Here is a 13,691-nt window from a genome sequence, read left to right as displayed (position 1 = left end):
GTTGTTGTTGTTGTTGTCAGTTGTGGTGACAATTGTAATAGGTTGTGTGTACACTCAGTGCTTCACTGTCAATGCCATTGTCGCAGAGTTTGGCGAGTTCACTGTTGACTTAGCAAACTTAAGTGGCTGTTTGCGGCCAGACTGGTGAATGTGGCAGTGTGGGTGTGTGTGTACACGTAAAAGTGTGCATAACTCTATGCGTTTCTTCGAGCAAGTGCTTCGTGTAAGTGGTGTCTCTTCATTGAATTCTTAATAAATCAAAGTGAAGAATATAAATGGCGAGTAACGCACCCGAAACCGTCGCAGTTAGTAACTTCCAGCCAACGGAGCCTCACAGTCGAAGCGAGTGCGAGCTTTGGTTTGAAACACCAACAATAGAAATTTCAAAAAATAAAAACAGCAACAAATAGTTAAGCCAACGAAATAAATACATACATACATAATACATAAGTACATACCTATATGCATCAGCCGGCAATAGTTCATGAGTAGCGGAAATTGTGGTAAAAACGGAAATCACCATAAAGGATTAATGTGCGAAATCGGTCAACATAACGANAAAAACTTTATAAATTTTTTTAAACTTATTTTGTGTTGAAAAACTGTTGGCGCATGCGTAAGGAAATTATGTGGAAACACACATTAATGTTAGTGTGCCTCAGTGGCTGCTGCTTGGCCGGACCACTACACGGAGTCAAGGTGCGTTTGAACAAATTAAATTTTTTTCCCCCAAAATGGTAACGTTTGATGAATGAGTGATTGATGTAGAAAAGTATGTTAGCAGGGAGACAGTTTGCGAAATAGCAGTTTTGTGTGAAAAAGCAATAACACTTTAAAACGGGAAGGCGCACAAATGACAGGCGAGCAATTCGCCGCTGTGTCTGTCTGTATTTATGCTTTTGCTTGCGTGTACTTGTGCCTTTCTGCACGCACATATGCACTTCCGTTGATTGCTTTGCCATAACTTAGATGACAAACGGAAGTAATACTCGTAAGCCATAAAGCGTATGAAGACGCAATCGAATGCGCAGAGTTGACCGTTAAAAGCGGGAAGCAAAAGTACGAGCATAGGTTCCAGTTTGTTTGACTTCATTGAAATTCCAGACGTCTCAATAGTAACTTCGAAAGAAAAAAATTACTGCAAACCACTTGACCACCACTTCCTTTAGTACTGAAGTGCTCCAAACAGAGCGTTCTTTCTCCGTTTTGCACCCTAAGTCAGTGTGCGTGGGCTGCTAGTTAGTATTGGTCAAAAGCAGCAAACCAAATCAAAGAGTATGAAAATGTTAATATGTATGAAATATTCAGAATTTTTGCTGCGTTCGCGTGTATTGCAAAATGGCTGTGCAATTCCGCAAATGGCCGTTCGCTCCACTTTTGGGTTTCCTTTATGTAGTCTACGACCTACCAGTAGGTAGCATATATTTTAAGCTTATATAGAATGAGCACTAAATTCTATAAAAGGTTAAAAATTATGGCTTGCGGGAAGCGTAAAATGTTAAAGAATAAAAATAAAAGAGATTCTTGAACGTGAATTAGTTATGCGGGTCATGCTGCGAAAGGAGTACTTAGGCACAAATGAAGCGGCAGAGTTTTGCAATGTTCTTAAAAAGACCCCTATTAATTTAGAACTTTGCCTTTCTTTTTCACTGAGTAACATAAGCTTTTCTTCCCAAGTATGTGTTATACGCCGATCCTTATAAACTCTGTCTTTAATTTGTGTTTTCCGATCGGTTAAGTTAGGTTCGTCGGTAATGCCTTCAGACACAAGATCCTCTCTGAAATGTTTCTGATGGCCTTCCCATCTTTCTTATCCAAAGAGCTTGTAGTCGTTTCAGTCAGCACCAAGTCTAGCTGCATGCGATTCAGTAGGTCCTGTAAGAACCACAATAGCTTCTCGATGTCTTGCCTCCTAAAATTAATTGCCTTGAGAATTCAAGTAGGGCTGACACGTTCTATCAATTTGACGAGAGGGTTCTATTCGCCCAGTTTCCTTCACAATTCATGTAAATTTTTATTTAGATTAAGGTATGCCAATACTAAGCGTTTCACTGAAATCTGTATCAAAGCTCTTTAGCTCTGAAGTTTCCTTTGCCAGGAACCTAGACAATGAGTATGTGAAATGTCTCAGTGACCTCGTTGAGAGATCGACGGCATTCTGTAGCTGTCTGACTGCCAGTGAAAATGTATGCAGAGCTATTAAGACCAGGAGACGATTCACACTGTGCCAGTAATGCATAATTTGAAATAGCCTGCAGTTCCGCCTGAAAGACAATATAGCAATCTGCAATTGAAAACTGAAAGGGCACTCCAGAGTGAATTTGAAGGAGCGAGTTGAGAAGGTCCTATCTGCACATAGCAGTTTTTAATCTATACCAAAACCGTAAAATATTTATACTGTCGTACAACAAGAAGAATAGGAAAGAAACTGAAAGATTTACTTAACTGGTGCGAGTACATACTTCTACAAATTAACCCAAAGCGTGTAATCATACCATATGTTCCAACTTATGCCTTTGGCTATGTCCCTGCCAAAATTTAGCTCGCGTAAGTATTTAATTCCATCTTTTTTTATTACTAGTTCCGCATAGAAGTCTAGCAAAGAACAGAGAACAAAAATAAGGTGCATAGTAAGAGGTAGAATGAGTTCCAACAAAACGGGACTTGAAATTCACCAGCCACGTGGTGCGACTTCTAGCCGCGTTTTGATGGAACGTGGTCTACTACTGAGCACCGTCTTTGTTTTATATGTTCTTTGAGTTTATATCTTTCATGCATAAACTTAACTGAAAGTCCATAAAATCTATAATTGTTTGCTATGGTCCGTGATTTTGCCCGTAACTATAAACAATTTGTAAAGCGTGAATTTTGTTCATCGAGAGCAGACTCAGCGTCTCAATTGGTTACGAAGTTTTAAGTAGAACCTATTGATAACAAGTAAGAAAGTCTAAGTTCGGGCGGAGCCGAACATTAAATACCCGGCGCAGGTACCGCTACATGGTAAGTCGCTGTGTATAAATTTTGAGTAAATTAGCGTCCTTAAATTTCGAGATATTGAAGTTTCAAGCATTTCTGAAATTTGCCGTTATATGAAAAGTGGTCGTAATTTGAATCTGATTCCAATAATTTTCAACGTTTTGCTTCTATGGGGCAAGCACAATAATCATACCGAGTTTGGTACAAATTGGTGGAACGGTTACCGAGATACATATATGTGATCATAAGTGGGCGGTGCCACACCCATTTTCCAAAATTTTATCATAAACGTATTTCTTGGTAAAGAATTGTTGCAAGCATCAATTTTGAGTAAATTAGCTTTAATATTTATTGATTTATCGAAGATTTCGTATTTCTCCAAATTACCGTTATATGGGAGGTAGGCGTGGTTATTGTCCGATTTTAAAAATTTTCGGCCATTTGGTATGCTGTAGCAAGACTAACAACTGTGCCAAGTTTGGAAGAAATTTGTCCAGCGGTTACCAAGATATACACATGTACCCATAAGTGGGCGTGGCTACGCCCATTTTCCAAAAATGTATAATATTCTTATTTTTCGTCTAAAAATTATTGTAAATATCAATTTTGAGTGAATAATCTTCAGTAGTTACTAAAATATCGCAGTTTTCGTATTTCGGAAAATTACCGTTATATGGGAGGTAGGCGTGGTTATTGTCCGATTTTGCCCATTTTCAATACCATCCGTCCTACGCCCGAAATAAGTGCACGTACAAAGTTTTGTTAAGATATCTCAATTTTTACTCGAGTTATCGTGTGCACAGACGGACGGACGGACGGACAGACAGTCACCGCTTAATCGATTTCTCTTTTCATTCTGATCATTTATGTATACATTTGTCTATATCTATCTCGATTCGTTTTGCCTGTTACAAACAACCGTTATGTGAACAAAATTAATATACCCTTGTGCACAAGTGCGCTCGGGTATAAAAATCGTTCGTCGCCTCATCCCCAGGCTATTATTTCAAAGTAATCACAGTCAAAACTGGCGGGTATTCTAACGTCCGAGAACCCCTTCTATGTTGCCAATAATCAATAACCAATGTCGGCACGTATTTTCTTCTCCAACTTCAAGTTAAAGAAATCACACGAAAAGAAGTCACCTTGTCTGAAACCTCGTTTCGTATCAAACGGGTCGGTGAGGTCTTCCCAATTCTGACGGAGCTGGTGGTATTGCTCAACGTCATATTAGAAGGCCGTATTAGTTTCGTGTGGATACAAAATTCAGACGTCGCGGCATGAAGACAACTTATTTTCGTGCTGTCGGAAGTAGCTTTGAAATCGACAAATAGATGGTGTGTGTTGATCCTATTCTCGCGGGTCTTTTGCAAGGTTTGGCGTATTGTGAATACCTGGTCTATGGTGGGTTTTCCAGGTCTAATGCCACACAGATAAGGTCCAATCAGTTCGCTGACGGTGGGTTTCAGTCTTTCATAAAATACACTCGATAAGACCTTGTCACAATAGTCAGCAGAGTGACAATTTTGTAGCAGCGCCTCGTCAACCTTCTTCGTTGTCAAGGATATTCTTGTGGATACCTAATCTGTCGGTTTTTATGTCAAATATGCCTTCTTTGCCTAACAAAGCGCTGAAGTCACCAAGCACGATTCAATATCGTTCGAAATGAGGCTAATGTAAATTTTGTAATTCTTTTACGGATCGTGGCTATTGCATTTCATTTGCTGATTTAGACAAGATGCTGGAGTCCCCGCGTAGCGCAAATCTCATATGCTTATGTTTTTTTTTCAGCCAACATAAGTCTATCGCATTCCTTGTTCTGCGTTGATTCAGCCTTATTGTGGGCAATGATATCTAGTAATTGGATATAGTATGCAAGTACATTCGGTTAGGCTATTCCGGGTGTATGTTTATAAATCGTAATCTATGTTTTCTATGCGCGTATAGTTTACCTGCGGGAAGGTTTTCATTCGGGATTTTTTGTACTTTCTATAGGAGATGATTTTTGTTTAATGGATCCTAATATCAGTGCACCATCATAGCTGCTGGTTTCAGGAAGGGAAGGAGTTGCTCATTTTCTCCATACAAAACATTGTCGAACATACTTAGTACTTTTTTCTTCATGCAAAAATGTTTACTTATCTAATCCCTTTCTGATTCCTATCTAACCTGCGTTGACTGCGTCAATAATGGGAGTAAATTTCCACTTAAGTTACGTTATAGCTCAGCCTGCAGGGTATAGTAATAATTCAAGAAAAGAACCTAAAAATTTTTCGATTATGAGCAAGGGCAGTAATTATCAAGAGTTCCAAAACCCAGAGAACCCAAACTCGATTGTTTAGACCAAGGTGATATCTAAGGATAGTAAAAGCCACTTGGCTATTCGCCAAGAAGAAAGTGTTCTAAAGTGTAGGCTTTTTCATGGAAATGGAAATATTTTTTCCAATAAGTTCCGGGTACCCTAACGTTTACCCAACTATAACTATCCTGGTATCTTTTTCAGTCAGTGAATCATCAGTTTGCCATACGATTATATGTGAGTTTATCCCAATATACATACATATGTATACTATATATAAGTATAATATAGTGCAGCTATAAAAGAAAATTTGTGAAATGAAAAAAAAATACCCCAGAGAAAGATTCAAATCTCCCCTACAATGGCTCAATAACTGGAAAATCACCGGATATACCCCCAAAGGTCTTATCAATTCACTATGCACCTAACCGGAGAACCCTTTAAATACTAATTCTTGTTCTTACAACTTTGGTAACCATCTCACTTACATAGCTTCAATACTAAGCTAAGTAGAAGAAGTGACAACCATTCGCGATGACGGCAGATAATAAATCATTCATAACTCGCATCGCCCACCGTATCATTGCCAACCATTACAGCGAACCATCAAAGAGTCTCATTAAAATGCAACAAATCACGAAGACTTTTATGCAAATCGGAAAGCACGCAATAAAAAGAAATTAAATACTTACAAAACAAAAAACTAATAATGAAATTTACAGTGAAGTAGCTAAATGGCATTTTAAACTATTAATAAAAGACAAAAATAAGCAAACAGCGATGTCGCAAGAAAACGCATTAGCTAAGCTACTATACATAAATATATAGCAATATGTGAACGAAAGTTTTTTCATCCGCGCACAGGTGCATTTACTGCTCAAACCAAAAGTCAAGCGAACAGCCCTACGTGGTTGCGCAAGCGTAGCGCAACTCAACAACCAAAAATGTCCACCCTAATGGGTAGCGTACGAAAAATTTCCAAATTCAAATTCACTAATCGCCAACATTAAAAAATGCATGCGAATCGCACACACATAGTTAGTTTCACTTTGCACTTAGCGCAGGAAAACTAGAACAGCAGGTGAAATTTCGTTTAGCGTTTGCGCTTCGCCATCCGCCCATAAGACCGACCAAGTGTTTTTGTTTCAACTACAATTGCGCCATTTTGCGACCAAAACTGGCGACTGTTTGTTTGTGAGGCGTTGATTGATTTCCAAATTCCGTACATTTCACCCAACAACAAACTCTACGCGCGCGCAACTAGCGCCCGCGATGTCACGTGCGCGTGTGTGACCCCGCCAGCCAGCAGCTAGCGTTCACGTTGAGCAGCTACTTATAATGCAGCGCATGGATTACATAAATTTCGTGCACCTATAATAGCAAAGTAATGAGGAGAAACTGATGGATAGATGTGGTCTAGTCTAGGTGCTTCGCGCAGATGGACGCCTACGTCCCCCAACACAGTGGCTTATAGTCTTTACTTATTTCTTTGCTTTCCGACAAGGCAAAGTTAAAGCATTTACTTGCATTGCAAATTATCTTATCTCCTTGCTTTTGTTTCAGCGAAATGTGCCCATTGTGCTGCGTGAAGAAGAAGCCGAAGTGGAGCGTCCCGCACCTGAGCCACTTGCGCCCGAGTACCCCGATATGCCGTCGACACTGACCTTGCCCAGCAATGCCACATCGATACGTGCCGACATCACCGACAACTTTTCCTGCGATGATAAAGTCTATGGTTATTATGCGGACGTGGAGAATGAATGCCAGATATTCCACGTCTGTTTGCCGGTGACGTACGCTGACGGCAAAGAGAATACATTCCGTTGGAGTTTCATCTGTCCCGAAGAGACGGTGTTTAGTCAAGTAAGTTCTTTCTCATAACATAACATTCGATTTATCTATCAAGAATATCATTGCCCTTTCGTAGGACTCATTTACTTGCATGCGCCGTGAGGATATGGCCATTACATGCGAAGAATCTGTGAACTACTACGAACTAAATCGCAACTTTGGTATGAGCGAAGATCAGAATGCCAACTCCAACAACGTACGACCAAGCGCAGAGCAAGCGGAGGCAGCAACGCCAGCAGAATCAGTCGAGCCTGCACAGCAAAATGTCCAACAAGCCGCTGCGCCTCAAGAGCCAACACAAGCAGCTGCCGCTCCTGCTCCTCCACAACCGAAACCAGTGAAAGAAAAGCCTATCAAAGTGCAGAAACCCAACCGCAGAAAGCCTCAAACAAAACCACAGCAAGACCATGCTATTCACCCCACCAACAAGCTGCCAGTTATCATGCCGCTGCGTAAGATGCCCAATGTGGGAGCAAAGGTGCCAGTTTCAGTGCCCGCGGAAGTCGTCGCCATACACGAAGTTGCAGATGAATTAAAACCTGTGCCACCACGCTACAAGAAGCGTCCTGCTGTGTCCTATAACAGCGATAAAGAAGTCGTTGAGACGCCCGCACAGCCTTTCAAGATTGAGGTCATACACACCGCCAGCAATCCCGAATCGTTCAAGCGTAAACGTCCCACATTTGCACACAAACAGAATGCGGTTGTTACAAAAGTGGCTGAGCAAGCACCCGTAGTCACGATCGTGCCTGAAGCTGAGGCAGTAGAAACGATTGTGCCTTTGGTTAAATTCGAATCTAACTCGGCCGCTGTGCCAGCGCCTGAAAAAGTAGAAACCATTACGATTAGTGAGCCAGTAGCGCAGGCCGCCGAAGACACACCAGTCGTTGTTGTGAAACCAGCTCAAGTTGCATTAGATGCAGAACCGCAAGCTTCTGAAACGGAGGAGGTTATTGTGGCGCCCGAAAATGCATTAAAGACAATCGTTGCGCAACAAACTGTGCCCCTGAAAGAAGAACAGCAAACACAAGTGGCTGCTGTAGCGCCTACTGAGATAGCCGAGTCAGTTCCAGCAGAAGAGTCAGTTAATATAGTACCAATCGTGGAAGAAACCATTAAGACTGAAGAGCCTGTTGCACCAGTAGCAGAAGAGGAAACAAAAGTCGAGGAGCCTGCGGTGGCCGAAGTTGCCCAATTTGTGGAGACAGAAAAACAAGAAACAGCTGCTGCGCCTGTTGAAGCGATTGAAGAGATTCCAGCTGTAGTTTCTGAAGCAGTCGAGAGTGCACCAGAGGTGGAAAAAATAGAAGAAGTCGCCAACCCACCAGTCGAAGCTGAGCCGCCAGCACTACCTGTACAGCCTGCGGAACCAGCCGACCAGCTAACGGGTGCATCCGAACCCATCGCTTTGGACGCTGCGCCTGAATTGGTTGCTCCCAATGAAGATAACGAAGAATACGTGCCCGCATTACCCTCCCTTGAGGAGTTAGAGGAACAGAAGCCCGCTAACGCCGTTGAAACAGTGGCGGCCACACCCGAAATGGAACAGCAAGACCCAATAGTGGAGCAAGCTTTCGACAGTAAAGATACCCATTTGCAGACTGTTGGCGGTTTCAAACCTGTGGATCCTGAATTAGCCGCAGAGGCTGAAGCTCTTATTTCGGACTTCATTAACACACTGAAGAGTGGTAATCCCAATGCGATACCTGATTTGGCAGCACCGACGGAGGAAGACTCACCTGCCGAAGGCGAAGATGCAAAAGTAGAGATAGGAGAACAGCAACAGACTGAAGAGAAAATCGAAAAAACGGAAACCAAACCCGAAGAAGCGCTATCCGCACAAGAAGCAGATACAAGCTCATTGAAAACCGTGAGTGCCGAGCAGCCAGTGGCAGCAGCAATTGAAAATGTGCCACTAGTGGCAGAGAGTGCGCCAGTTATAGAAACGGAAGAACAAAAAGACTCGCCTTTGCTTAATTTCCCCATCTCCAATAGTTTCCCAGCCGACATGTATCAAATTCCAGTAACAGTTATTCAGACGCCATACGAAGAGATACAAGATATTCAATCGGATGTGCAAGAACCACAACAAAGTAGCGTAGAGGAGGTAAAAGCTGACGGTGCTCAGTTCGAAGCGCAAGCTCAAGCAGAAGAAGAAAAGCAGGAGGGTGTAAAATTGCTGCCAGAAGAGACTGCGATCACACAAGCTGAAACCGCAATCACAGAAGAGCAAAAGGTTGAGGATATCCCCGCTGTTGAAGCTCAGCCCGAAGCTGTTCAGCTCGCAGTGCAGGAAGCTCAACCTGAAGAAGCTGTAGAGCCTCAACCTGACACCGTACAACCCACTCTGCCCGAACTGGTAGAAAGCGAACCTGAAGCTGAACTACCCGCAGCGCCTGTGGCCTTCAGACCCATCAGCATCGACGATATTGTCGAACTCGTGAAAGAGCGTTTAGATCAGGTGCCTGCCGATGAGAAGGGCGCACCCATGGAACTGCTGATGGAACCTGACAATGCTGACAAGCCTGTCGAGCTGAAATTAAGTTCGGAAAATGGGTCAGCGGCGCAAGAAGAATCAGCTGAACAAACACCTGCCGAGGATATCATTTTTCCCATTTATCATCGAGTGTCCGAGCCTGAGAGCAGCGATATCAAAGCGCAAGAGGCTATAGCTGTAGACGAGCCAATCGCTGTAGTAACAGACCTCAAAGCGTTACCGCTGGAGACGGATGCCGTACAGAATGCGCCAGAAGCGGTGGTGCAAACAGCGGATCAGGCTGTACAAACGGACGCTGAGAAACTTGAAGCGAACGTAGCCAAGACAGCCGAGAACACAGAGACTGAGACAAATATCGCGCCAGCAGATGATGTAAAGGAACCTGTAAATGCAGTAGCTGTTGAGGTTGCAGCGGCCGATGCGCCAGTGGACATTGAAACAGCAGAAGTTACCAAAGCAAATCGCTCGTTGAGATCACGCAGCTTGACGAAAGCTAAACTAGATCCACGCAAACGTCGTTTTCTCTTCAGATCGGATGCCAGTTAGAGATTTCAAGCAATTCGAGTATGCCCATTGAGCACACCCTGTACGCCATACGGGGTGCGCATGCGCGTTCGCACGCAACCCGCCCATGAAATTCCTACAGCCTAGGTTTCTAATTTTTCACTACAAATATTACTTTGCTTTTGCATTCGCAAGCGGACTACAAAGTTTGGGTCGGTCGGCGGCTTAAGAATAAGTTTTGTATTTGAATTCTTATTCTTCAGCATGCAAATGAAAAATATTCTCTTCTCCAACTTTTTTCTCCTATTTAAGTTAAACTAATTTATGATTTTAGGTCTACTTTTTCATTTGAAAAATTATAAAAATGAAAAAGAAAATGCAAAATTTTTGAAAAGTGCGTGAAATTCACACAGTTTCGTTTGCCGAAGCCATATAAGAAAAAAAAAACTAATTTATTTTGTTGTTATACGAAGTAGAAAACGAGGAGTGTGATTTTTATATTTACTACTAAATACATAGTTTATATTGAAAATTGTTTAAAATGCTCCACAATTTAAGTTGAACAAAAATAACAACTGAATAAAATTAAAAAATAATTTAAAATATCTACTAACATTTTTAATTTATTATCTGAGTTGATGTGAAAATATATCGAAAACATGTGAAAGCTCGAAGTCAAGCAAAGCTTTCGACTAATAAAGCTAATGTGTAAGTTAGGTAGATTTTTAGTTAACTTTTTTAAAAAATTTTCAAACATATATATTTTTTTTAATTAACCAAGTGGAACCTTGAACCTCGACGCCCACTCCCTGCTTGTTGGCTACAGTCGTGCCTAAGAATGAGTGTTTTGCTTTTATTGATTGGCATTCATCTTATGGACGATTGTTGTTGATGATTATTAACTGCTCAAAATTTGTGTAAAGAATGTAAATTTAAATTTTTAACGAACGAAAATTAGTTATTTGAAAAAAATATAAAAAAGTTGTTTCTTAATTTTTTGTGGCGTATGTTTTAATATATTTTTTTAAATTTTTTTTTCAGTAAATTAAAAAAAGGCAGTAGTGTCAAACCTAATTTTGGAAATATTAAATGTCGTTAAAAAGGCTAATTTTTATTAAATTATGAACCGGTCTTTAAAAGTTTCTGTTCAGGATTGAAAACAGTCTATCTTTAGTGGATAGTGATGTTGTATTTCAATGTTATAGAATATTTTTAGGAACATAAGATAATGTGTACGCACGCATGTTTCGATTTAACGATTTTCTTAGGGGGAATGCAGACGATATAACAAAATTCATACAAAATTTAAATAATTAAAACAAAATATAAGTTATAATATTTAGCAGCAATTTTTCAAAATTATACAATTCACGTATTAAACTAATTAGATTTTCGTCCAGGGTGGTGAAAAGTTAGAAACAGAAATGGAGATATAGCCCTTTAAATTTAAACCGTAGTGGAGAGGGGACACTGTCCCTTCGGAGATATGTCTCGTTATTCGCTGATAGCGTGGAATGACAAACTGTGCCGAAAAGAGAGTTATCGGCCGATGAGACTCACCTTTTTTTAGCCCATTTTCCGNACAAACTGTGCCGAAAAGAGAGTTATCGGCCGATGAGACTCACCTTTTTTAGCCCATTTCCCCGCCAACGACATAATGAGCACCCCAGATAGATATATTCTAATGCCGATATACCCAAGTATAACAAGCGTACTGGCTGTATAGCCATATCCAATGAAGGACGCAATGAGAACTACCGGCTTAAATAAGTAGCGCTATCGGTTCCCACGAGTCACCATCACATAATGCGATTTCCAAGCGCCGTCATGGTTGAGCAAAGCTCGCTACCACCAGAGGGAAATTTCTAGATTTTCAAGGGTCTCTCTCTTCTTATTTTCCTCTTATGCTTTCTTGAATCACCCTAATTATGCCCTGACATTCTAGTGTGAAGTTGGGGGCCGTAAAAGCAGCAGATGCCATGTGGAGGAAACAACAAGGCGTCACATGCCCTGTGGTCCACGCTGATTACACCTAAGAAAAGGGCGGGTTTTTAGGTGGCTCCATCTGCTGCAAAAGCTGCGATAAACAGATTTATTGATCGGCATTATCATTGGAGTTGGACTCAATACTATCTCGAAGCAGAAAGATGCGAAGCAACCCTGCTATGAGTGGAAAATTTGCATTTACTGTCCAAATCATAAATGGTCAATTGCGTTCGTTATCACACCAAGTTGAGCACATTTGATGAAGGGTATACACGGGGCTATAGAACCTCATTTGCTAAAGAAGGAATCAAGAAACTTTGACGAGGTAGGAGAGGTAGCATAAGCTACTCTTTCAGTTATCACATAAATAATAATGAAGTAATTATATTTGTTCGAATTTTTCTTTGAAATACCTAAATTTATTTATCCTGCTAAGTTTTCCCGGTACTTCTTGGCAATCAAATGAAGCAAAAAACATGAATTAGTTGATAAAACTTTAGTACTTTGGAGAATTCGATCGAAGGCGTTAATATAAACCACATTTTATACTTCCAACTTGAGCATTCATGCGATGATATTGAGTCTATAATTTCCGCCTAGGTTAGGTAAAACTAAAAAAATTTATAGGCTAAGAAAACTTAGTATCCTAGGTGCCCTTTTTATGTAGCTTTTGAAATGTAACGGCCCTTCAAAAACATTTTTTTTTTTGAATTAATAATTATTTCAGGATCAGTTTACTTTTTGAAAATTTTGATGAGATAAGGTTTCATTGGGTATCGTTAATAATAGGCTCGTGGCTGGAACTAATCTAATAAGACAACTTCCTATACGCGGCTGAGTGAACAGAGGCACTTTACAAGTAATTTTATCTCTGCTCTGGATAAATAGGGATTATAAACGACTTGTCAGGGGTTCTCGATAAGAGAGGCTGCCGCGTGACTGCACACGTCAATAAGGGAAACTGTATTGCTGATTGGGCGCCCCTGGAACGATATTACCAGACAGTGAAGCTTATTTTAGCTCTGTTTGACGACTAAGACATTCTTACAAAGCCACCGGTCTATTAATTGGTGGGAGTTCTAACAGGTTACTGTCGGATCGAAGATCACATAGTAAGATGAAAAATTAATAAAATACGTCTTTCATAGCTAAAAACTGAATTTTTCGACAATGTTGATACAAACACCTCTGCTAAATATTTCACAAATAAGTTACTTTTTGAATATTCTGCATGCACACATATGTGACTTCATACAGCTATTATTACATTTGATTAAATAAAAATAAATGGAACGCTCGTGGTAAGCCTGTAAACATTAAAAGTTACCCACAGGCAGCTTTTGGGGGCAAAAGGGTTTATATTTACGTATAAAAAGTTCACATTAATTATCTTCCTAAAGTAATTGGTCTCACGCTTTATTTTTTACTTCATAACTGACTTTCTTAAATACTAAACAAAATACATATCGGTTGGCTGCGCTTATTTAATATAACAATTTTTTCACACAAAATTATTCTATCTAAAATTTATTATAAACATGAGTTTAATTTGATAACATTTAAAAATTTTTTTTTTAT

At 40.5% G+C, this 13,691-nt stretch overlaps 1 protein-coding gene across 1 annotated transcript; it reads left to right on the top strand.

The window, feature by feature from the left end:
* The first annotated feature begins 554 nt into the window (after positions 1–554).
* Positions 555–10,679, top strand: LOC108369878 (fibrous sheath CABYR-binding protein). The gene is made up of 3 exons (XM_017625084.1): positions 555–699; positions 6,839–7,138; positions 7,203–10,679. The coding sequence occupies exons 1-3, from the start codon at positions 613–615 to the stop codon at positions 10,167–10,169; spliced, it is 3,354 nt and encodes a 1,117-aa protein (XP_017480573.1). The 5' UTR covers positions 555–612; the 3' UTR covers positions 10,170–10,679.
* Positions 10,680–13,691: the final 3,012 nt, after the last annotated feature.

The sequence above is a fragment of the Rhagoletis zephyria genome, unplaced genomic scaffold (assembly GCF_001687245.7).
Source record: "Rhagoletis zephyria isolate East Lansing unplaced genomic scaffold, Rhagoletis_zephyria_1.1 Rzeph_scaffold_03884, whole genome shotgun sequence".
Classification (NCBI taxonomy): Eukaryota; Metazoa; Arthropoda; class Insecta; order Diptera; family Tephritidae; genus Rhagoletis; species Rhagoletis zephyria.
This window is presented reverse-complemented; position numbering and strand designations above follow the sequence as displayed.